This window comes from Lethenteron reissneri, chromosome 37, assembly GCF_015708825.2.
Source record: "Lethenteron reissneri isolate LAM-NWPU_2019-01 chromosome 37, ASM1570882v1, whole genome shotgun sequence".
In the NCBI taxonomy this organism is placed as follows: domain Eukaryota; kingdom Metazoa; phylum Chordata; class Hyperoartia; order Petromyzontiformes; family Petromyzontidae; genus Lethenteron; species Lethenteron reissneri.
Window position 1 is genome coordinate 12,269,387 of NC_083815.1, and position 24,590 is coordinate 12,293,976.

General features: G+C 49.9%; 1 protein-coding gene across 4 annotated transcripts in view; it reads right to left on the minus strand.

Annotated features, from left to right (window-relative positions):
- LOC133351331 (uncharacterized) overlaps positions 1 to 24,590 on the minus strand; it is a 47,646-nt gene that overhangs the window by 2,838 nt on the left and 20,218 nt on the right. For 2 of the 4 annotated variants that reach the window (XM_061566436.1, XM_061566437.1), the window contains exons 4-8: positions 22,830 to 23,028; positions 20,053 to 20,195; positions 18,031 to 18,229; positions 17,743 to 17,908; positions 14,659 to 14,690 (exon numbers count right to left, since the gene is read on the minus strand). In XM_061566436.1, coding sequence (XP_061422420.1) covers positions 14,659 to 14,690; positions 17,743 to 17,908; positions 18,031 to 18,229; positions 20,053 to 20,195; positions 22,830 to 23,028 — 739 coding nt within the window. The remainder of the gene's footprint in view (positions 1 to 14,658; positions 14,691 to 17,742; positions 17,909 to 18,030; positions 18,230 to 20,052; positions 20,196 to 22,829; positions 23,029 to 24,590) is intronic. The other 2 variants (XR_009756172.1, XM_061566438.1) reach the window with 1 other exon arrangement.

Sequence of the window (24,590 nt, forward strand, 5' to 3'; positions counted from 1 at the left end):
CGCGCTGACCCCTGATCCCTCACCGTCAGCTCGCGTCACCAACTCACACTGCCAATCACTACGCGCTGGCACACGATCCCCACCCCAGCGCGTATCACCACTACATCACCCCCTCCCACATAGCTCGCAGCCGGCCCGGCTGCTAAACAACAACACAACACAATGTCAACACAACAAAAACCCCACCCCCCAGTGTGCCCCGTAACGCAACAACAACAACAACAATAACCTATGTACAAATTGACAACCAACACAATAAAAGTGAACAACAATACCTAGATAAGAAGCTATGTACAGCCCGACGAACAACACAATAAAAGCAAATTCCAGAAAATGAACGTGTCCACTGTCTCTGTGAGATAAACGCAGTGACGAGGCGTTCCGTCTGCCTCGACTCCTCATTCGGTAGATCATAAAAAGTAGCGCGATCTAGCGCGAGTCCGCCTGGCCGGTCCGTCGTATGGGACGGGACTCTGACGACCGTCCGGTGGCTCCGGCTGCTCTGGACGGCGCGGATCGGGTCTGGAAGGACCGGCCGCGCCGCGAAGATCCGGCCGCCGGTCGTCGGCAGCTGTCAGTTCTGAGACACCTGGGAGCGGATCAGGCGGAGACATGTGAGGATCAGGCAGAGACATTTCCCCCCTTGGGTCGTCGGTCACGTCACACGCTCGGCCCTCACGACACAAAGGGGGGCCATATGGAGGCGAGAACGGTTTCAGTCGGGAGGGGTGGACGTACCAACGACGCTTTCCCCATTTTATCTGAACGCACTGGGGCCGTGCAACCCGCACGACCTCCACGGGTCCCCGCCATGGCTTCAACAATTTAGGCGACGTAGCCAAAGGTGCCTGAGGGCAATGCAGCCAGGCCCTATCACCTGGTTTCCAGTCGTGCACGGACACCTTCCGTGCACGCAACCGCTCGTTTGCAATTTGGCGAGCCCGCAAATTAAGCCGTGCGGCCTCCCTCGCCTCCGTCAGCTTGTGAATATTAAATTTAATATGTTCAGCCAATTTCGAATTTGTTCGTGGTGCGGACAGGCCCAGCTGCGTTTCCATGGGCGGGTCGGCTTCCCGACCGTACATCAGATAGAATGGGGAAAATCCCGTTGCGAATGGGGGGCCATTCTATACGCGGCGAGGACCCCAACATGTGCCTCACACACCCGCTGGCACAGCATAGAAGTCAAAGTCCTGTGGAGTCTCTCCACCATCCCGTCCGTCTGTGGGTGGTACGGGGAGGTACGCACCTTCTTAGTACCCAATAGGTCGCACACCTCTTGCAGCAATTTACTTGAAAAAATTTTCCCTTGGTTGGTCAGCAAGCGTTCGGGAGCCCCTTTGTCCAGGACGTAGCCCTGGACAAAGGCGTCCGTCACAGCCGCCGCCGACTGGTTGGCGAGTGGCCACGCCATAGGCCACCGGGTAAAATATTCGACCCCCACCAACAGGTACTTATTACCCCTAGGCGTGACTGGAAAAGGCCCCAAAATATCGAGCGCAACGAGCTCGTTAGTGCGCGAGACCTGAATAGATTGCAGCGGTGGATTAGATGCCATGGGCGGTGGTTTCCGTCTGGCGCACTCAACACATCCCTTTAGAATATTCACCACGTCACTCCCCATCCCCGGCCAATAATAGTCACGCTGAAGCAGAGCAAGCGTTTTGTTTACTCCCAAATGCAAGAGGCGTTCATGTGCGGCCAGGACAACTTTCCCCCTCACAGCGGAAGGCACCACAAGTGCGTGCCGCCGGGACAAACTGTCCCATCTCATTAATAGGCCTTGCTTAAGTACCCAGGAGCCATTCCGCTCCCGGCCCTCCTCGGGACCCCCCACCCTGCGGCGCAATGCTAGCAGGGAGCTGTCCGCCATTTGGAGACGGCCCCACTCAATCAGCGACAGTGAGAGCAGCGAGTCCTCTCCCTCAGGGTTAGCGGGAACATCACCGATCAGTGCATCCGCGGTCGCGGCCAATGCCCCCATACTTTCCGCAGCTGGCGGTTTACAGCGCGCCAATCCCATTAAGCACGCACATTTGTGACAAGGCGACAATCGCGACAGGGCAATGGCGTTAGTGTGGCGCAACCCCTTACGGTATGTGGTCGTGAACTGATAGTCCTGGAGGACTTCCAACCACCGTGACAATTGGCCCGAGGGTTGGGCGACCCTCAATGAATACTGAAGCGCCGCGTGGTCCGTCCGGACCGTAAAGTGCCGGCCATAGAGATACGGTCTAAATTGCTGTACAAAAAAAACAATAGCCAGCAACTCGCGACGGGTGACGCAGTAGCGCTGCTCCGCCGGCGACAAAACCCTGCTACCATATGCGACCACCCTTTCGACTCCCCCAACGACCTGTGAGAGCACCCCCCCAATGCCCGTGTTGCTAGCATCCGTGTCTAGCAAGAAGGGACTTGAAAAGTCGGGATAACGCAAGGGCGGGGCACCCACCAAGGCGTCCCGGAGGGAGCAGAACACGGCCTCCTCCTCCAGGCCCCATCGGAACTTGACTCCTTTTGCCGTTAGAGCGTGCAAGGGTTTTGCAATGGTGGCGAAATGCTCAACGAATCGGCGGTAGTAAGAAGCGAAACCGATGAAACTACGCACGTCCGAAACCGATGTGGGCGTTGGCCATGAACTGACACAGTTCGTCTTCGCGGGATCAGTAGAGATCCCCGAAGAATCGACAATGTGGCCCAAGTATCTCACGGACTTACGAAGAAGGTGGCATTTGGCAGGTTTAAACTTTAATTTAGCCGATCGCATCCGCAAGAACACCCCCCGCAACCGCTGGAGGTGTTCCTCAAACGTTTTACTGAAAACAATGACATCGTCTAGGTAAATCAAGCAAGTATCCCATTGCAAGCCCGACAAAACCAACTCCATTAGGCGCTGAAACGTCGCGGGAGCGGAGTGAAGTCCCATGGGTAACCGGTTAAACTGGAACAGGCCTCCCGGAGTCCGAAATGCTGTCTTAGGTCTAGACTCATCGTCGAGTGGCAGCTGCCAGAATCCTGATAATAAATCAAGAGTAGAAAAATATCGCGCACCGGACAATGCATCGAGGGACTCGTCCATCCTGGGAAGCGGATACGCGTCAGCCACAGAGATTTTATTCAGGCGACGGAAGTCTACGCAAAATCGCAAGGACCCATCTTGCTTTTTAACCAGCACAATAGGTGCTCCCCAAGGACTGGAAGAAGGCGAAATAATGTCGGCCGCCAGCATATCGTTGACGGCCGACTGAACGTGTTCCTTCTCAGCAGGACTCAGCCGGAAGGGATTGAGCCTGACCGGTGGCGCATCACCCGTTTCAATATGGTGGCGCAACAGGTCCGTGCACCCAGTGTCATATTTATGCTTACTGAACACATCAGAGAATTCTATCAGCAACGCACGCAGCGCACCCAACTGTGCCGTTGACAAATCGTTCGAGTCCGCGCACAGCGAATCGACCCATTAAAATTCCTCCCTCGATGGATTGTTCTGCGCCGGGCTTGGATCAACATGCGCAACCAGGCGCTCTTCCGCAGGGACCCGTGCCGCGTGAGCTAGCACAGTGCCCTGCTGAATAACGACCGGCTGCGAACCAGCGTTTAAAACCATCACGAACGGGTCCTTGTCAGCCCGAACCAAAGTGTGAGCCACTGACAAATCGAGGCCCCCGACAGCCCTATTTGAAGGACCCAAAAGCATGTCCTGTTCCGAGGTCCCCCCAACCAATGGTTTCCTCAACCGGAGGGGAATTAACATCTGTGAACCCGGGGGCACGTGCACGGTCTGTGTCGCCAGCGCTTGTATCATAGCGCACGCCGTCCGAATTTCGGTAGGATTCGCCAAAAATGAAATACGGCGACCCGATGGTAACTCAATGCAACGCTGATCGATGAGAATTTTAATGGGCATTTTAGCCAAAAAATCTGTGCCCAACAGACAAGGAACCGCTAAGGACGAAGAAACGAAAACGGGACCCGACAATTTAATATCTCCAATGCAAATGGACGCCCTAATCTGGCCGACAATGCCCAACGAGCCCCCATTTGCCCAGTAAAATGGCACGTCCACCGGGAGCAGAGGTCGACATTGGACGGGGAGAATGTTGTAAATGAGGTCTGATATAATAGTCGCCAATGCCCCCGTGTCCACTAACACCCTGACCTCGACCCCGTCAATGAATCCCGTAACGACCGATGATCCCGCCGACGCAGCCACTATCCTGTGCCCCAGCTCAGACCATTCAATGTCCCCTCGGTCCCGCACGAACCCCCCTCGCCGAACCGAATCCCCGATCCCTAACTGGCCTTCCTCCGGCGCAACGCGACGGCCCATGTGTGTCGCGCATGTAGGCCGAGCATGTGAGGTGCCGCGACTTGCCGGGGGTAGTAGGGATGACTTGGGGCCTTGGTCGTCGTCCAGCCAATGTCCCGTGGCGCGCTGACGTGGAGCGCGGCAACCGGACGCCACGTGGCCCCGGAGGCCGCAGTTGTAACACGTGACGAGGGACGCCGGAGGTCTCGGTTGCTCCAGCTTGCGGGCCGATCGCAGAGGCGAACGACCCCCCTACCTCCAGTCCCCCGGTCGTCCCGCGGTGAACGCCTCCTCTCGTGGGCTGACGACTTGGGGCTCGGTGACTCCCGGGCCCAGAGCTGAGGCCACGGCAGCAGTGCAGACACCCCCCTGTTTACGCTGGAGGACCTCGTACGCCTGTATACTTGTTGCGACCCGCAAAGAAGAAATTTCGACCTCGTTGGCCGTGTTGATGGGGACCCCCAGGTCCTGCGCTAACTTGAGCAGCTGCTCCAGGACCATCGCGTCCTGGCCCTCCTCGTCCATATGAGGGAACGCGGCGTCGGCGAGAGCCAACAACGCCGTGCGGTAGGCGAGCGCGGTCTCCGTGACCGCCTTCCGTCGGCCGTAAAAGTGATGGCGACACGCCGACGGAGGTCCGTAGACCCTGGCCATGAGACCCAGCGCAGCCTTAAGCGTGGAGCGGTCCGACCTCCGTGCGGACCTGAAGGCCGCGAGCGCGTCGTCGTCCAACATGGCAGGCAGTGCCCGCAGCGCCGTAGCGTCGGACCAGGCCGACATTTCTTGATGCGCCAGAAACCTGCGCTGGAATGCGCCCCAGTCGCCTCCTTCCGCCTTGAAGGCCGACAATGTGGGAAGGCGCTGCTGGAAGATGAAGTCGTCGTCCTCTGCCACGTGGTTCCTCTCCGCCGCCCCGTCGGTCTGTAAGATGGCGGCCCCAATGGCGGGAGGCTGATGGCGGACCGCAGCGCGCGTTGATGACGTAAGCGGGCGCGCTTGGAGAACCGCCGCCACGTGTTGCTCCCCGTTCTCGCCAAGAGATGTCCGCGCAGTAGAAATGGCGGGAATCGCCAAGTCATTTTGGCGGGAATCTGCGGGGCGAGCCTTTTGAATGTCCGCCGACGTTCCCGCTCCTCCCGACGTGTTGATCTCTGCCAGGATGGACGCGGCGGCAAGCAGCAGCTCTGCCAGACGGGAGTGCGCCTCGCGGAGTACGGGATCGGTACCCAGTCGCTCGTCCGGCGACCTCGGCGGGTCCTGCGGCTTCGGCATTTCCTCGTCCTCTCCCCCCGATGCCAGCTGACCCGAGTCGTCAAGGTTATCCTCGCGGTCAATCCCGTGAGTCCGACGGGTCTTCCTTGTATCCATGCCAGAAGACTGTTTCACTTCTGACGCCAGTTGAAGTATTCAGAATGACGGCAGGAAACCACTTGACGGGTAGCACACTCTTTTATTAAATCTTGACTTGTAACGATACAACGTGTGGTCTCTATTCTCACACTACACACTCCACTGACACGTGTGGTCACTACTTCTCCCGCTACACACTCCACTGACACGTGTAGTTACTATAACTCACGCTGCATGCTCACACTGCATGCTCCAGCCCCGTAACGTCCATGGAGCCTACAGACCCACCCCAAGCTTGGGCGTGGGTCACAACCTCTGGGTCCCGCGAGCCGGCCCTCATACGGACGTTCGGCCCCGGGTCCCAGGGTCCCGCCTCTGGGTCACACAGAGCCCCGGTCCTTACAAGGACAGCGGGACTAGGTGCCGCAGGGCCCGATCTCTTCCTCCTCCGTCTTCAGTCTTCGCTGGTCACCAACTCAACCGTGCGCCTGTGCGCACCCCCTTATATAGCCCCCGCTCTCGGGAGACGGAGCGTATGCGGACCTCAACGTGAGCATCGCTCCTTAGTTGACCAATCACGACGCGCTGTTCCTACGATCCGTTTTCCCCAGCGCGTGTTACCACTCCACAACCAATCACGCCGCGCTGCCACACGATCACTCCCTCTCAAGCGCGTCACCGGCACACAGCCAATCACAACCACATAACCCCTGACCCCGCGCTGACCCCTGATCCCTCACCGTCAGCGCGCGTCACCAACTCACACAGCCAATCACTACGCGCTGGCACACGATCCCCACCCCAGCGCGTATCACCACTACATGTACACACCGCTCAGTGCAAAAACGAACGAGCATAGGAGTACAGCAATATGTAAGTATATTTAATTTCTTTCGCAATATACGTAGTAAATCATGCTAATCAGAAGTGTGGGGTAAGGACAACAAGCTAAACACAAAAAGCAGTTCACAAGTAATGAGTTTTCAATTTAGTCAATGTGTAGAGGAGTAGAATGGGGACGTGACGTCAGGTGTGCCGTTCAGTGCGATGACATCACGTCTCCTAGGGTATTTAAGGGATACCCCGTGACGTAAGCGGGGTCACTATAGGAACGGGGATAGTAAACAGGGTGAAGAGGGAACCAGGGATAGTGAGAGGGATCGAATAGGGAGTTTGGGGAGAAGCCGGTGGTAGCCGTAGAGGTGCTTCTCTCTCCGGTCGGTGGAGTCGGCAGACTCCACGATCCGACACGAGAGAGAGAGACCGGAGCTAGCCGGCAGGGACCCGGACTCAGAGTAGGACCCCTAGCCCCTGGGAGTTGTGTACCCTGTGTAGTATTGATAAGTGTTAATAAACCCTGGCGGAAGCCCCTAACTTACCTCCGTCTCTGAGTACGTCCGTCGGAACTACTCTACAAGTGGTGTCAGAGTGTCTGCACTGCTGCTACAATGTTTACATCGGGAGCGGAGCGCAAGAACCCAGCGACGGGACGATCGGAGGATGAAGACGGCGGGGAGGAGGCTTCGGCAGTGACCCCGGAGTCCGGGGCTCCGGTGACAGGCCCCGGGAAGACGACGGGCGGGGGTGCCAGCTCACCGCCACTGCCGCCGGAGACGGGGAGCGCCCCTGCAGACCTGCTGAGGCAGCTCCTGCAGGCGATCGCGCAGCTTTGCGCCCGTCTCGACATCGCGGAGGCGAAGTTGGGTGCACCCGGCCCGCACTCGGGACGGAAGCAACTGTCAACTGCCGGGACGCCACGAGAGGCGACCGCCATCTTCGCCGCGACGCCCCAGCTGGCTATTTTGCCTGCGACGTCGCCAGCGGCGGCCATGTTGGTTGGGGCGCCTCAGGCGGCCGCCATTTTGACTGCGACGCGACAGGCGGCGGCCATTGTTCATGCGACGCCGCACGTCGGCGCCATGGCTGCCATGGCAACTGCGACGCCGTTGTCCACCGTGGGTGCTGCCGCGACTTCGCGCCACGCAGCGCGCGCGGGGTCTGCCGTCGGCGACGCCACAGCTACGCACCATGCTGCGCCCGCCGGGGGAGCCCCAGGCACGTCCGGGGCTCCGCACCTCGCCGCACCACGGGAGTTGCCGAGGGTGCCGCCGTGGTTCCGGGCATCGCCGCGCTGGTGGGGTGCGCTGCGGGTGTCGCCGCGGCCCCGTGCATCGCTGCCGCGGCTCCGCACGACGCCGCGCCGCGGAAGTTGCCGTGGTTCCGAGCATCGCCGTGCCTGCGGGGTTTGGCGCGCCCGCCACCGCGGCTCCTATAGCTGCCGCGGCCGCGGGGTGGGCCGAGGGTCACGCCGGGGCACCGCACCTCGCTATGCATGCGGGTTTTGCCGCCGGCGACGCCGCACCAGGCTGCTATTTTGCCGCGATCGAGGTGGGGGCCGCCGGCGACGACGCGGCCCCGCACCTCGCGGTGCCTGGGCGTTGCCATGCCGACGCCGCGGCTTTGCATCTTGCCGCGGCATGGGCAGCAGGAGCCGCCGCTCGGGCCGGCGCGCGCCTGGCAGGAGCTGCGTTGGGCTGCTGGGCTGCTGCAGCTCTCCCGGGGCCTGTCACCAGCTGGCGCGGTGCCTGCCCTGGCGATTCGTGCCACATGGGGAGGCGTGCGCTCTGTTGATGGCCTGTGGGAACGCTGCCGTCGGCCTCCAGCCCTCATCGCTCAATTGTGTTATGTTGGCGTGTTTTGTCTAAGACTGCCCAATTGTCGGTTTTGGTGTGTTTTGTCTGGGCTGCTCAATTGTTGTTCTGTTGGCGTTTTTTTGTCTAGACTGCCCAATTGTCGGTTTTGGTGTGGTTTGTCTGGGCTGCTCAATTGTTCAATTGCTGTTTGTTGGTGTGTGTTGTCTGGGCCATCGGGATTCCGCCTTTGTATTGATGGCAGCGCGTGATGAGAGTTTCAAAGTTTAGACATTTTATTGATTGTTGTCATGCTGCCTGGATGTTGTCGGTTGGTTGTGAATATGTTGGTTTGTGGTTCTGAGACTCCTCTACTTTTATATTGTTTACAGCCGAGTCGGCTGAATTTTTTTTCACAGGGGGGGGTAATGTAGAGGAGTAAAATGGGGACGTGACGTCAGGTGTGCCATTCAGTGCGATGACGTCACGTCTCCTAGAGTATTTAAGGGATATCCCGTGACGTAAGCGGGGTCACTATAGGAACGGGGATAGTAAACAGGGTGAAGAGGGAACCAGGGATAGTGAGAGGGATCGAATAGGGAGTCTGGGGAGAAGCCGGTGGTAGCCGTAGAGGTGCTTCTCTCTCCGGTCGGTGGAGTCGGCAGACTCCACGATCCGACAGGGACCCGGACTCAGAGTAGGACCCCTAGCCCCTGGGAGTTGTGTACCCTGTGTAGTATTGATAAGTGTTAATAAACCCTGGCGGAAGCCCCTAACTTAACTCCGTCTCCGAGTACGTCCATCGGAACTACTCTACAAATGCAATTATCTATATTTAACATCAAACAATAACATCTTACTATTACCCCATATGACATCATCATCACTTCGAGAAGCATCACAGTTAAACGATGTATGTCTTCAATAGTCAGTGCCCACAATAGATGTTGGGAATCCTACGTTGGCAAGACATAGTTAAGAGTGCCTCCATCCATGACATTACCAGCTAACCCAACATAACCAGGGTATTAAGCACGTATTCATATTGTTCACAATGGGTCTCCAGATCCTACATGGAGTGTCCAGATCTAATATGAAGTGGGTGTCTCGATCATACACATGAAGTTGGTGTCTATATCTTTAATCGACTGGGCGTCTAGATCACAATTATAGAGTGGTTGTGTATAGATCACACAAATGACGTGGGTGTCTTTGTCACTCATTGAGTGGGTGTATAGATAAATTGTTGCCGGGAAAGGCTGCAATTCCTCTGTCAGGAGATGGACCGGTATTACCTGGACCTCTGTGGAATACGGGAGGTCCAGTGCACCGACTCTGGTGCCGGTCATCATGAGGGGTGGATAGTTTGCCACTCGGGGCAGGAATCTGCCAATCAAAAGGGAGTAGTACCTCTTTTGAACAAAATAGTGAAGGAGGTGTGGGAGCGCGGAGGTAACATGTGGAAATGTATGAGTCCTAGGCTGCTGTGGGCTTGCCTCCCTATCACCAAGAGGTGAGGAATGGTCACGGATGCTTAGACCCTACCGAAGATGAACATCAGTGGAGGGATGGAGACAAGGCTGATGAGTCAGGTGACTACTATGACCTCCTGTCTCAGGTACTAGCTAAAGTGGCCCCTTGGGATAGAGTCATCCTGTTGGGGGATTTCAGTGGCCAAGTGGGTCATGACGCAGACACGTAGGTCGGAGTCTTTTTCTTTCATATGGCATTTTGGGTATTGCAACAGATTACAAATTGATCCCGAGATTTGATATCCATCCGACTTCTTCAGGAGAAACAATGTGTATATGTTTCAGATCGCCGCTGAATGATCTGATTGGGCAGCCGTTAAGGATATGTTGCACAGTCTGATATGTCGCACCACAGTCACAAACTGGACTCTCATAAATTTTTAATTCAAGGAGAAAGTGTCCACATCTTCCATCGAGTGTCCGTATCCGATTCAAGGAGGACCATATCTTCCTCGATAGGTCTGTTCCAGGTTGGAGGATTCAGGGATCGCTGATGATGGATTTTTGTAGCAGGATGGTGTTTTGCCAGGCTTTCCCCCATCGTGCTTTGATGATATTGTAGTCATGGAGGTTCTTTGCAGATTTCCAGATAGGTTTTCTGCATTTGAGCTTATGTGGTGGTGGCATGGAGATGTCCTTGTTTATTGGTAGGTTTGGATTTCTGATGGCCTTGCGGTACTCCCTCACACATGCGGCATTGTGGCAGAGCTGCGGAAGAGCGATATATGTGAAGACCAGAAGACACGCAACGTTGTGCTCTTTAGCGACTCTCAGATGATCCTCTTGGCTGCATTTAGCTGCATATCCACCAGTTTCGTGTGCACGCTTTTGTTCCAAGCTGGGGCACAATATTCTGCCATGCAGAAGACTAGTGCTGTGGTGGCCATCTAATTCGTCATTGTGTTTGCTCCCCATGTTGTTCCGGCCAGTTTATGCACGAGATTAACTCGTGATTTTGTTTGTACAGCAGTATTATGCAGGTGTTTGCGGAAGGTGAGGTTCCCGTGGAGAGTTACACCGAGATATTTTTAAGTTATTCTGCTGAACTTTTTCGCCACAGAAAGTGATGGCCAATTTATGGTCGGGGTTTGCATTGTTCAGGTGGAATGATGTAACGGCAGTTTTCCTTGGGTTTGGACAGAGCCTCCAGTACTTGAAGTACATTTCGAGTTTCTTGAAGACTTCGCAAAAGTCGTTTTGGACCACACTTTGGATCCATCTTTGGATGGCAAGTGCCAGGTCATAGGCATAGCCAAATTTGCAGCGGATAGTGACAGAGCACTTATATACATGTAAAAAATTTCCGGAGCAATTACTGCTAGCATCTGATGAGCTTCGACACCTTTAGCATGAGGCCCTCCCGCCATACTGTGTCGCATGCTGCTGATAGATCGATAAAAGCAGCTCCTGTGATATCCTTGCGCTGTTAGCTATTTTCAATGTGCGTGTTGAGTGACAGCACTTGGTCACATGTAATGCGGCTAGGGTGGAAACCAGCCTATTTAGTTGGTTTAGCCTCCATAAAGATCAGTGACATGTGAGTCAGTAGCATCCTCTCGAGGAGTTTGCACACCATACTTAGCAGGGATATGGGGTGGAAGTTATTTGGGTTTGCGGTTGATTTTACAGGCTTCAGAATGGCAATGACCTTTGTTTGTTGCCAATTTTGTTGGAATTTTGCCCGAGGCCATTATGTCCGCAAAATATCTGGCAAGCCAGCAGCATCCTTTTTGGCCAAGGTGTTTCAGGAACTCGGGATAAATCCCACCTAATCATGTGGCTTTTCCTGATCTGGTGGCTTTCATGGCATTAATAACCTTTTCTTCAGTCAAGGGGGATGATAAGGCTGTTATCGATGCATATTCTGCTATTGATTGATGAAGTTGTGCCTTCACTTGCTGTCTTGTGTTCCGGTCTGTAGGGATCTTTCCATTCAGTAGCATTTGTACAGCAATAGCATTAATGGGCACATTGGCCGTCTTGTTGGTGGTGGTGCCGCTCCGAGGTGTCTCAGGAGATGCCAGACTTTATGGATTGAGTGCGTGAAATCTAGTGACTTCATCGCTTCTGTCCACCTTTGTTTTATGGATTTATTTAGGGAGCCCAGAAGAGCTTTTCCACATTGTTTGTTCTAGCATGAAGTGTATTCCACCCGGTAAACCTGTGGGATGTGTGAATGGGCCGCGTTCTGCCTTTGGTGAAATCCGGGAGACAATGCGCTTGATTGTGTTGAGCACTACCTGCAGTCTTTGATCACCGCCCCTCCTCCCTCCCGATACGTTTCCATTCATTGGCTACCACAGTCTGATAAGCTCTCCACCCCCCCCCTCTCCACCTCCCTTCAACTTGCTTATAAGGGATTACATCTTGAATCATTGCCTCACTTGATGCAGCTAACTCGGCTGTGACGGTCCCACCTGATGACGGAGACTTGTGTTGCCTCCGAAACGTCGTGATTTTTTATTTTATTTTATTTTTATTTTTATGTTTTACTTACGTGACTTAACCGATAAAACCTAAGAATATGAATCTTTGCAGTCACGAAAGCTTCAAATCTAGAACGTGTGATGGCTGTTGAAGTCACCAGCGAAAACCGCGAGATGGGTCACGGTAGGCAGCATGTTTGGGCTCCATGCAGTGCTTGGAGGTTTATATACATTTATGACAGATACATACTCGATTTTGATGATGGGTTCGTTGTGATGAGGTCCTTGAGATGGGGTTTCACGTACGTTGCTGGTCTGTGCTTGGGATGGTGGTGGCTGGCAGCTAGCATAAATCCAGGGAAATACATTTTTTGAGGCTCTTTCGTCATTGGCTGTATGGGTTCTTGGAGCAGGAGTACGTCGACTTTGTTGAGTTTGAGGAAACATCTCAGAAAGTCACACTTGGGCCTTGACAGGCCCTCTACATTTAGATGGCACAAATGTAGTGACGGCCCCACACTGCGGTAAGTTTGGCCCTGACAAGCACGTAACAGTGGAGACAACGGGAAGGTTGTCATCCTTTCCACCTGGGCCAGAGTTATTGGAAGGTCTGGGCCAGATCAGTTCAATAATAATAATAGTAGGAGTTTGCTGGAGTTATGCATGTATGTATACATGTTGAACTTATTTAGCACTGCATGTAGCCAACCGTGCTAAGCAGAGATGTGGGGGAAAGACAACAAACCAGGACCAACCTTGGATCTGATCTGTCCACTGACCATCGGCTGGTCATCTGTAAGTTGAGCCTGCCATTCTTCTACTCCAGTGGTGGGAATCCACCTAAGACCCTATTAAAACCCACAGTAGCCTGGCCTTAGCTAGCTGAGGATAGTTGCAACCAGGAATTTCAACATCGCTTGCAGCTGGGATTTGCATCCCCCCCTCCCCCTCCTGATGCTGAAGGGAAATGGGTGATGTTCAGGACTGTGGCTCATGCAGCTGCAATTGCTGCATTGCGTATGCATTCAGAGAGTTGTGCAGTGCTGCAAGGATGAGTGGTGGGCACGGGGTGCTAATGAGATGGAATCTGCCTCGGTAGCCCACAATCACAAATCACTCTTTAATTCCATCTAAAAGGTATCTTGCAGCACCTCACCTATCACCATCCTTGAGGGAAAGTATGGTGATCCGTTCACCGAGCCCCAGTAACTGGTCTACAAGTTTGCAGATTATTTATATGAGGTCTTGGGGGAGGGGAATTAGCCCAGACAACATCGTGGGGCAAATTGGAGATGACCCCGCTGGGGCTGCACATCCTCACGTATTGCCAGAAGTAGCCACCCGTTGTGAGTAATTGGCTGAGGTGACATCTGTAGACAGAGTACGAGGGGCAATGCAGAGTCTGAGACCAGTAAAGCACCGAGCAGAGATCATCTTCCAAGTGAAATGTTATGTTGAACTTCTTATCTTTTCATCGGCTGTATAACACTTTGTAGAAGCTACCTGGTCTGTCCCTCCACAAGAAGCTTCCGGTCTTCTTGGCCAGTCATGTTCTCCCTTCTCGATGCTTGCAAAACATGAACCCCTCTAATAGAACATCTACGCCGGTTAGAAACATTAATGCTGGCCTGCCTACGATCCATCTTGGGTTTAACCAGGCTGGATTATGTGAGCTCACAAATCCTCATCTGGCCAAAATCCCATCGGTAAGCTCCTCTGGTAGGAAAGCCTGCATTAGCTGAGTCATGTAGCCCGCATGCCCAGCCACTGGCATGCCTAAACAGCTTTTGTTCGCCCAGATAGAGGGCGTTAAATGGTCGCAGTATGGGGTAGAGAAGAAATGGAATGATGTGATTCGAGAGGATGCTGAGCTGAGTGGACTTGCAGATGACAGGTACCAGCGGTGTCAAGATCAGCCTCTATGGAGGAGGCTCGTGAAGGACGGTATTGGGCAGTTGGAGACAGTCGCCCTACAGCAACAACTGAGGGCAGAGGAGTGACACTCACAACAACGAGTGGAGCATCAGGCGGATAAAAGACAGCAAGTTGGCACAGTAGGCAGCACAGCTGGTGCATCTGCTAGTCATCTGAGTCAGTCAACCCATGGCACCTGGGTCTGTCCCATGACCTCCTGCCAGTGGGCGTTCGACACTTCACATGACCTTAAAGTGCACTTAGCCTAGAGCCATGGTGACGTCACAGCCACTTAGTGGCAAATAGTGAATGTTGTTGCATAGATCACACACATGTAGTAGGTGTAAAGATCACACACATCGATTAAGTGTATAGATAACATACATGGAGATGACACACATGGAGTGGGTGTATAGATCACACATATGGAGCATCACATTGTATATAAAACATGTCAAACATACTGTAATTGAATACATGTGCGTAAATGTACTTACGATCTCTGTTGTTCCTTTGTTCCCTTCGTTGTCTTTCAATTGGCCAATTACATACAAAGACAATATATCACAAGCGATTGTCAACACAGCCGCGATGCATACCAGGTATAAACATAAAAAATTGTGTAATTAGTTCTGTCATAGTTCATTTCCACTGGTTTCTGTAATGACCAAGCTGATCAATGCTTGAATAACTCCCAACAGTTTACAAATAAATCGAGCTTCATAACGCATACAAGCTAGACATAGTGATATATCAAATACATTATATTTTCTAGCATATGTGTCACAATGGTTGAAAACCCTTTTCTAGATCCAGCTTGATAGCTCACAGAAAATGTTTGTCTCTAAGAATTCCATTCTTAATTCTCATATGATAATCGATTATCTAACTCAGTGCGTGCAAAATTATGCAAATGGTTTGTACTTTTTCAAGTCTGATATTCTCCCTTTTAGTAAAGGGGAAGGATGTAAGCATTAATTATTGCCTACTGTATTTCATTTGTCTGCAAACATTTGGTAAAGATGCTTTCACAACTGATGACGGACGCTTGTGTTGCGCCCGAAACGTCGTGATGTATTTTATTTTATACCTACATGACTTTACCGAAAGAACCAAATAGTATAGATTCCTGCAGTAACGAAAGCTTCAAATCAATATTTGGTAAAGAGATCCTCTAGGGTTGTTCTGACAGCTGCTCACATTGATTCATTTAATTATATTTTCATAAATGGTCACAGTTATTCCGTCTGTTCAAAGAGTCGTTTCCTGTTCATACTGCGAAGGGCAGTGATTAGTTCTTCATGTATTACCCCTGGAAATTCCTTCACTTGATCTGAAATGTTATTTGTCATTGCGGATGTATGCTTTATGTATAGCTCTGTATTTCCAGAAAGAACTGCTCACGTTATCACTTTACTGTTAAACTCGTCTGTTTTCTCAGTTCTTAACTACTTTCGTAAATGGTTTTGTGTTCTCTATACTTGATTATCTTTTGCTTCTTCTTCTAAGCCAGAAGTCCCATTGTTCCATATTTTTTTTTTCATGCACTCATTATTTGTCTCTTTCCACTGCATCTTTTAATCTCCCCCTTGGGTTTCTCTCTACTCCTTCAGCCCTGCACCGGCGGTATCTCATTCGCCCTTCTCATTGCATCCTCTCAACACCTTCCCAAAACCATGAAAGTCTCGCCTCCCTTCTGTTCTCCAGAATATAACCCTCACCTCTGTTCCATCTACTTTTCTCCTATAAATTTCCCCAATAACCCTCTTCCATAGTGTCCACATTAGTTAGTTAGTTGGTTCATTAAGTTTGTTGAGCCAGTTGTCTAGGATTGGGCAAACCTTCGCCCATTTTTCACCCAGCCAACTGGAGAGCACGTAATATGTGCAACTAACCTATTATTACAACTTATATACATTATTTAAGAATCACCGTTAAAAGACAAACAACATATATACTATTAAAATAATATCGTAGTAACTTTTATAGATGTTTATCTTTCAGTTTTAGTGCCATATTTCAAATTCGTACAATTTCTGGAACCTCTTTCCATTTGTCGACCCACCTTTTCTTACCTCCACCCCGCACTCTCCCCACCCACTTACTATTGCACCTAAATACTTAAAACTACTGACCTTGTTTTCCATACCTCTCTCTGTACACAATCGTAAGGTCCTTTCTTCACCTATCCATAATAGCTATCACTGTTATCTACTGAGTATTGGCTTGTAATTCCCCCATTCTCCAGACATTTCTGTCCTCGCCCAAACCTGGCGTGCAGTGCCCCTTGTGAATTGGCCATGAGCGCGAAATAAACTAAAAGGAAACTTATTTGTATTTTACCAGGTAAGGGCCACTTAGCTATATAGCTCTATTTCAGAAGCGACCTTGCCGTCACAGATGATAGCTCAACGAAGAGGCTTGCCACGCGGAAATTTATATCAGCCAAATACTTTGAAAACATGTTTCTAATGTGGAGGGGGAAAGGAGAGGACCCGGAGAAAAATCCACGCGATCACGGGGAGAGCATGCAACCTCAAAATATGGAGCTGGCGTAAGGGTTGGGATCGAACCGACGACGTCTTGCATACTCAGGCGAGGTAGTTAACATCTGGCGCCCAAATTATAGGGAAGCGAAAGCTCCCATAGCAGCGTCTTTTAAATCTAAATTTGGCTACCATCAGCGTCGCCAGGAAGCATGAGTAATCTCGGCAGATATACAAATAATTTGTCAAATGTGTATCTCAATAACAACCATGAATTACTGGATTGTGCATTCTTTATATGCAATTGGTTATCGCACCACCACAACGATTGTGTATGGGGGGAAAACGCATTCATATTTTTGCTGGAACTATTGAAATTGTACGTGAATATGCTGAAGTCTAACAAAGGGCAATGAGAAGGATGATTTTGACCGTAACAAGGAGGGACACGAATATAAATGAAGATTTGAGAATCGAAACTCGTGTAAACCCAAGTAATTTACTGAAATGGAGTTGAACAGGACATCCAGCTCGGGGTTCAATGCTACATTTACACAACTAACCCTCGGATGCAGGAGAATGGCTTTCGTTTGCTAAACGAATATGTTAACAGGTAGCACTCATTACACACAAAGAGCTCCCCGCAAATGAACCACAAAACCTTGCTGATCTCGTCAAGGAGCATAAACTATCATCACTTAAACACCGGTCATCCCCACAGTGGCTTTTGGCTAGCCATCAAACAAAGATGATCACTGCGTTGCACGCTTTCAGATGCGCTTCTGAGGCCGTCTGGAATGCTCTTCCTTCCGATATTAGGAAGCCACTGGAGCTATGCACTTTAAAATAATCTAGATTGACAAACTGATTTCTTTAGAACTTCTTTTTGTGTTTAGCTTTTTGTCCTTCCCCGCACCTCCTATAAGCACGAATGGTGCAAAAGAAGTGCAAAACACATACATGGAGACAAGGTGAAATGGAGTCAGACATAAACTAAGTCAGCTATCGGGATGAGGTGAGGTTTGGAGGAGTGCACTGGATGGTGGTTGGCAAGATGACTAAGAAAGGAGAAAGAAACAGAGGCGATGAACTCACCGGCATCGTTGTAAAAAATTTTTCCCATATCGTAAGCCCAGGAAAGCGCAAGCGACGAAAAGAAGCAATACTACTATAACGACAATAACTGTGATCAGTGGATTTTCATCTGGAATCGGGTAGTTGGCTGTTGGATTTATTCTGGGCGTTGTTTGAATTGGTGTATCTGCACAAAAAGGAAAAATAAAAACACCATAGTACGTTATTGTCGCTTGTCATTATCGCTACCATCATCATCAAAATGGCCACAAAACGCCCACCATCCGTGCAGGGAGAGTGCGGACGAACCTGGTGGCGCCTGCACGTTGAGACGCATCACCTTCCTGCCTTGTTTGTACGACGGGATGTAAGTGACCTCGCAGCGGTACTGGGCCACGTCACTGAGGCTTGCGTTTTTTATGGAAATGGACGCGTCGCACGACGTCTCGTTCCCACGCCACGCGAACCGCGAGTCGACGACGTGATCTTGGCCGTTTTTTGTGAAGACCTTTTTGACTCAGACAGAGGGACGGACATCTCTGATTATGCTTGTACTCGACAATCATTTGTTCAAAATTGAACTATTTTACCATCGTATCAAATATTTGCCAAGGAAACGTAACCATAACATACCCTTGGCGAGAAACTGCCTGGGCATTTTTCCAAAAGCAATTTTTTAAAATCACGAATAAACACTGGCATCTCTGATTAGCCCGGTCGGTTGCGTACGGTGGGAAAGAAGTTCAACATACACAGAACATTAACAGACTTTTGGGGCAATTACTGTTAGCGAGCACCTATGAAGGCTGGCACAGCACACGAGGGAATGGGTGGCTAGCAGCACGCCCGGCCGCCTTTGTCTCCCCAGCAGCGATGTTTACGTAGCACACCAGGTACTTATTTGAGGCAGAGTCGACCTAGGAGAGGCCCAGGACCGGTTCAGATTATTGCTGGAGTCAAATTCGGGACGCCGGGTTCATATGTAATGCGAGCAAGGATTGAGGGGGGGCGGAGTCTGGGTCACGTGGGGAGTGGGTGGAGTTAGGGTCACGTGGGAGAGAGGATTTAGGGGGAGAACCAGAAGGGGAAGGGGGAGTTGAGACGGAGTGAAACAGGAGGAGGCCACGCTGGGCAGGACGGAGAGAGTGGCGCGGTCGCCACGCGGTGGGAGACGTCGACACCGTCAACCATCGGTGTCAGACGCAGAGAGCTAACGGCTGTGGGAAGCTCGCTGTATACGGGGCAGCAGTAAAGCTAGAGAGCGGAGCAGCGGTGTGGCTGCAAGGTGGAGCAGCAGGGAGACTGCATATCGGCGCAGCCGAGGAGCTGTGGAGAGATCGTCGGGCGAGACGCGGGCCTGAGCGAGGACGCCGTGGTAACGAGATTCTACGAACCCAATAAAGGACAACGGAGATCGACACCTGAGAGAGAGTCCTTTATTACACATAGCCCAGCGCGCTACCCGCTACATACTGCTCCCCAAACATTAATACCTACGTACAAATATTTATACAAACACAACCCCCTACCCCACCCACTAAATAAATTGATATTTAAAGCAAGCAACCACTATGGTCCGACCCGGACGCCGCTCATCTTATTAGAACCCTCAATGTTGCCTTGAGAATTGCAAGGTGCACAAAACTTAAGGTCGCCACAGTGGAGAGATGTTAACTACCTCGTTTTGTATACAAGAGGTCATGGGTTCGATCCTGACCCTGACGCACGTATATTTGGAGTTTGCATGTTCTCCCCGTGGTCGCATGCATTTTTCTCCAGGTCCTCCGGTGTTCCCTCCACATTTAGAATCCACATCATGCGTTTAGAGTATTTGGCTGCTATAAATGTCAACGTGATAAGCCACATCGTTGAGCTATCCATTTATGGCTACTGTAAAGTAGCGATAGCAAATGTGTTCACTTAACCCTTGCCTTTTCCAAGACGACTGCAGGTTGCAGGGTGTAGGTGTCCCGATCACCTCTGAATCTCGGAACGTGCAAGCAGGCTCAGAGTCAATTTTATTTAGAGAACCGTAGCGATATAAACGCACGCTATGATATAGCTGGCACCAAATTGTGCCACACACCCCCATGGCATGGCCTTGTGGAAGGATCTGTACCGAAAAAGTTATTTAATTTTTTCTTCCAGCTTAATTTTTACGATGTACACGTACATCATCGGAACAAAAAATAGTGAATACAACTACATTATTAATCAGGAAGGTCAGTGCATCGAACCGTGAACCTCTGTGACAAGTTGCAAACACACGAACCTTAACTCTGATGTCAATAAAGTTCAAGATTCCCTTATCCGACCACGCGAAGACACTACCTTCTCGTCCCTGCCGTCTTGAATTCTCCACCACTGCACCAGCGTGAACTTATCCCTGGGGCCTTTGCAGAAGTAGGAGCACTTCAGAAGAACATCGTTTCCAACATTGGTGGTCTCTTCAGTTGGTGCGTAGATGATGAGATCTTCACGAGAACAGGTACACACGTGACAACAACATTGCTTAGGTCTGAACGTAAAATTAAAAAGTATTGTTTATCTTAACGTTCATATGTTTTTCTCCACTGTTACCATAATTGTGCTATTGTTTGTAAGTTGAATTTATTTTGCACCGTACATAGCCAACCGTGCTAATCAGAGGTGCGGGGAAGGACAACAACTTAAACACAATAACAACCAGTTCTAAACAAATCAGCTTTCAATCCAGATGATATAAAATGCAAAGCTTCGGTGACTTCCTAATATCGGAAGGAACAGCGTTCCAGTTGGCCGCAGAAGCGTATCTGAAAGTGCACGATGTGGTAACCCTCTTTGATTTTGACTTAAAACTTTCGTGACTGCAGGAATTCATATTCTTTGGTTCTTTCGGTAAAGTCACGTAGAAAAAAAAATAAAGTGAATAAAAATAATAAAAAACATTAATGTAGACTAGCCTGGTTCTTAATCGGAGTGAGTGTACTGGCAGTATGTAATTTAGACTGTAGCCTGGTTATTATGTTTGGTGAGTGTACTGGCAGTCTATAATGTAGACTGTAGCAATGGTTATTAAGCTGGGTGAGTGTACTGACAGTCTATGATGTAGACTGTAGCCTGATTATTAACCTCAGTGAGCATACTGGCAGTCTATAATGTAGACTCTCGCCTGGTTCTTAACCTGCATGTTCTGTTATTCACATTGGTGCTCTCTGACCCCAGGGCACATTTGCCCCCCCCCCCCACTTCGTTGTGCCGCAGGAGCTCTTGTGCTCTTGTGCCACGCCCATTTTTGAAACCTTTATAAACGGTTGCCTTCGGTGACCTTCCCCCTCTTTGCTCACCGAGGTTAAGAACCAGGCTACAGTCTACATTATATACTGCCAGTACACTCACTCCGATTAAGAACCAGGCTATAGTCTACATTAATGGGTTTTGGTTTTTATTATTATTATTGTTTTATTTTAATTCACTTTTTTTCTATTTAAGTGTCTTTACCGAAAGAACCAAAGAATATAATCTTTTCTTGATGTCATCATGTAATTGGACGATTTACCGATTCTGATCTCTCGCTGAGAATTGCTACCCGTTTGTTTCTCAAAGATTCTGCCACGAAAAAGGTCATTGGAGAACTACTCATGAGATCGCTTCAACTGGTTCCTGGTCCTCCCAGTAGGGAAAACGCACTTTTCCACCTGCACTTATAAAGAGCAATCATTGTCAAATGACAGGCACAGTGATACACGTAATTTGTTTTTAAATTTTAAAGGATAAAATGTACTATAATCACGTTACCAGGTTTATGAAAGTATCTGGATCTCTGGGTGAGTCTATGGACCTCTCTGAGTCTATGATTCTCTACGTGTGTCTATAAGTCACTAAGATATTTTTTGTGACCAATATTTAAAACCATAACTCGATACATTTAAGAACCTGTCTTAATCACCTAAGGCTGTCTAAATATGAACCTAGGATCTCGGTGGTAACCAGCTCGCCACTCTGGTGTCAGTGCCACCAGGCCACTATTCCTGCACAAGGTGGTCCCAGACGTCTTGTGACACCCAATTAATTGACCCCTAACATGTGTTTCCTTTGCTTATTCACGTTTGCATTCACACCCATTGGTATACCACAAATATATTATGTTTTAGGAATTAAATGGGGGACACAAGACATCTGGATCAGCCTGTAAAGTAATTCCTCGTTTCGAGCAGTATATGAGTTCCTCAAAATTGCCATGTTCAGAGAAAAAGCGCTAAGCGTTATAACAGCGGGCAAGTTCTACATTATAATGATGCGCTTTCTGTGTTATAACGACCACACGTTCCGCGTCATAATTGTGCGCATTCCGCGTTACAGTGAAAAGGCATTGTGTGAATACCGCAAGTTAATCGATTACTTACCGTAGTGTTTTGTGTATCATGTGGCACTCTGACAAAATGCAATATGAGTGTATTACAATTACAACATACTTTGCTATTATTAAGGGTGAGAGATGAAGGAATGAAGACAATTATGATGTTGGCAGTGGTTGGTAGTTAGTGGCAGAGGTGTGGACTCGAGTCATGTGACTTGGACTCGAGTCAGACTCGAGTCATGAATTTGATGACTTCAGACTCGACTTGGACTTGCATAACAATGACTTTGTCCCACCTCTGGTTAGTGGTGTAGTAGGCAGTGATGTAGTAACTACGTTATCAGCTCAGGGGGTGCGGCAATCGGTGGGGCCCCAATATTCGATTTGTCTCGCACTGTCGCACCCAGGGGTTTTATCGCAGCTCCTCCTGCCCTAATCACATAATCATTATGCGCACGGTCTCGAAACATTTAACACCATAGGGGCGCTCCGTCTTCACAAAATGCAGCCACTAAAGCTCCGTAGTAGTACCTCGTTGCAATATTACGTTACTGCTCTAACTAAATGAAGATCAAATGTACGCAAATTAATACATTTTCATGATAAAAATACATTTAAACCGCGTTTTAAACGTGTTGTTGTTCTTTTACACTGTTGTTGAAAACACATTTCATGGTGATTGTGACAAGGGTCCCAACTCGTAGCTTTAGCCACCAGGGGGAGGGTTGTAAGTGATGATGATGAGGACGATGATGCCTCAGGGGGTTACCTGTGGAGGGTAACGTGTGCAGCTCTACCACGCTGCGCCCCTCGTTGTAGGAGGGGATGCGGAAGACCTCGCAGCGATACTGAGCCGAGTCTTTCAACAGCACCTCGCGCATCACAATGGAAGCATTGCACGTGGCCAGGTTGCCCATCCATTGAACTCGGGGGTGGTTGTTCACCTCCTTGCCGTTTTTGATGAAAACCTACGAATGGAAAGGGAAAACGGGAATTAGAACGAACAGCGAACTCTTGTCAGACGTCAGCAGCCATGTTCTGAAACAATCACGCAGGGGCGGTTTCTTCATTAGGGCGATTGGGCGAGGCACCACCAATGTCATTCAACCACAGAGTTACGCTAGCCGTTATTGTGCCTATGGATATAGTCCAATCAGCGTCATGTCACGTTCTGTGGAGTACCGCCTCTTTTTGGGCGATTTCACTCTGGCTGAGAATCGCCCAGAGTGTTCCCATAGACTTACATTCAAAGATGTTTTTTTTCGAACGGCGGGCGCTGCAATGCATTCTCTATGGCTTCCTGGAGGGCTCGCACTAAAGTGCTTACGTCATCATACGTAAACACGTTTCAGTCAACAATATTATTTGTCGCCACCTAGTGGAATCTTTAATAAAAGAAACTGAGTGGATTGTAATAATAGTGAGTATAGAAACAAACAAGATGTATTGTAAGAGTCACTTTATTTTTCATTAATAGTAAAGAAGTGAAGTTGCCTTTACATGCTTAAGCTGTTAATTTATCCATTGCATGGGTGGACCTTATCCTTATCAATCATCCAGACATTTGTCCCCCCTGAGAGATTTTGCAGGAGCCGCCACTGCAATCACGTCATGCAAATGTAATGATATCACGCTGCAATACAATGATGCAACACACCAGTAATTGCTTTATCAGGCCACTGCTGATGGAAGGGCCTTTGTATGTATCTTGAACTGATTTTGCACCGTACAAAGCCAACCGTGCTAATCGGCCTTTAGTGGTGCGAGCTATAGAGAGCCCCTCTCGAAGGTATTTGGTTTTCTCTTCCACGCTGATCATATGGCTTGGAAAAGGCTGGAGTACCCAGATTATCCCACCATATGCTGAAAATTAATGTACCCATTCATGTTGACGGGTGGACAGAGGAGGGGTAGGGTTGTTTTAACTGTTCATTGTTTAAATTGCCGCACGGGGAGAACAAAACTGACCTATGGATTGCAAGTCCAGTGTGCTCACTATCGCCAGACCTACTATTTAGCACAGTTGACTATGTACGGTGCGAAAGAAGTTCAACATGCACACGTACATTGCATCTTAACAGCATATCTAGAACGAGCATAGTGAGGTTATGCAAGAATGAGCACCAGCCTGTCACTTTACCTGTACATAGTACCAGCAGAACGCCCGTGACCGCCTCATGCCCCCCCTCACTCCTTCTTTCAAAGGAAGAAGGTCTGTCCTATTTTGTTATTGAGTTTAGATTTAATTTCCAGACTCCCGCGGTGTTCGAAGGATCGGGAAAGTGGTGGAAGCAAAGGGGATGTGAAGCGGAATCTCCTGATGGAGGATATCTCCACCTTTTAAGGGCTGTAACATTGTTGTTCCACAATGGTGCAGGATGATGTCTAATTGTGATGTAATGAAAACGCCCAATGGGTGGGAGGGATGATTAAGGGTTCCAGGCTGCACCCATAACTGGGAATATCTACACTTTTAAGCCTGCGTGTCAGGTCAAATATTTTATCATAAATTAGTTGGTGTAAATAATTT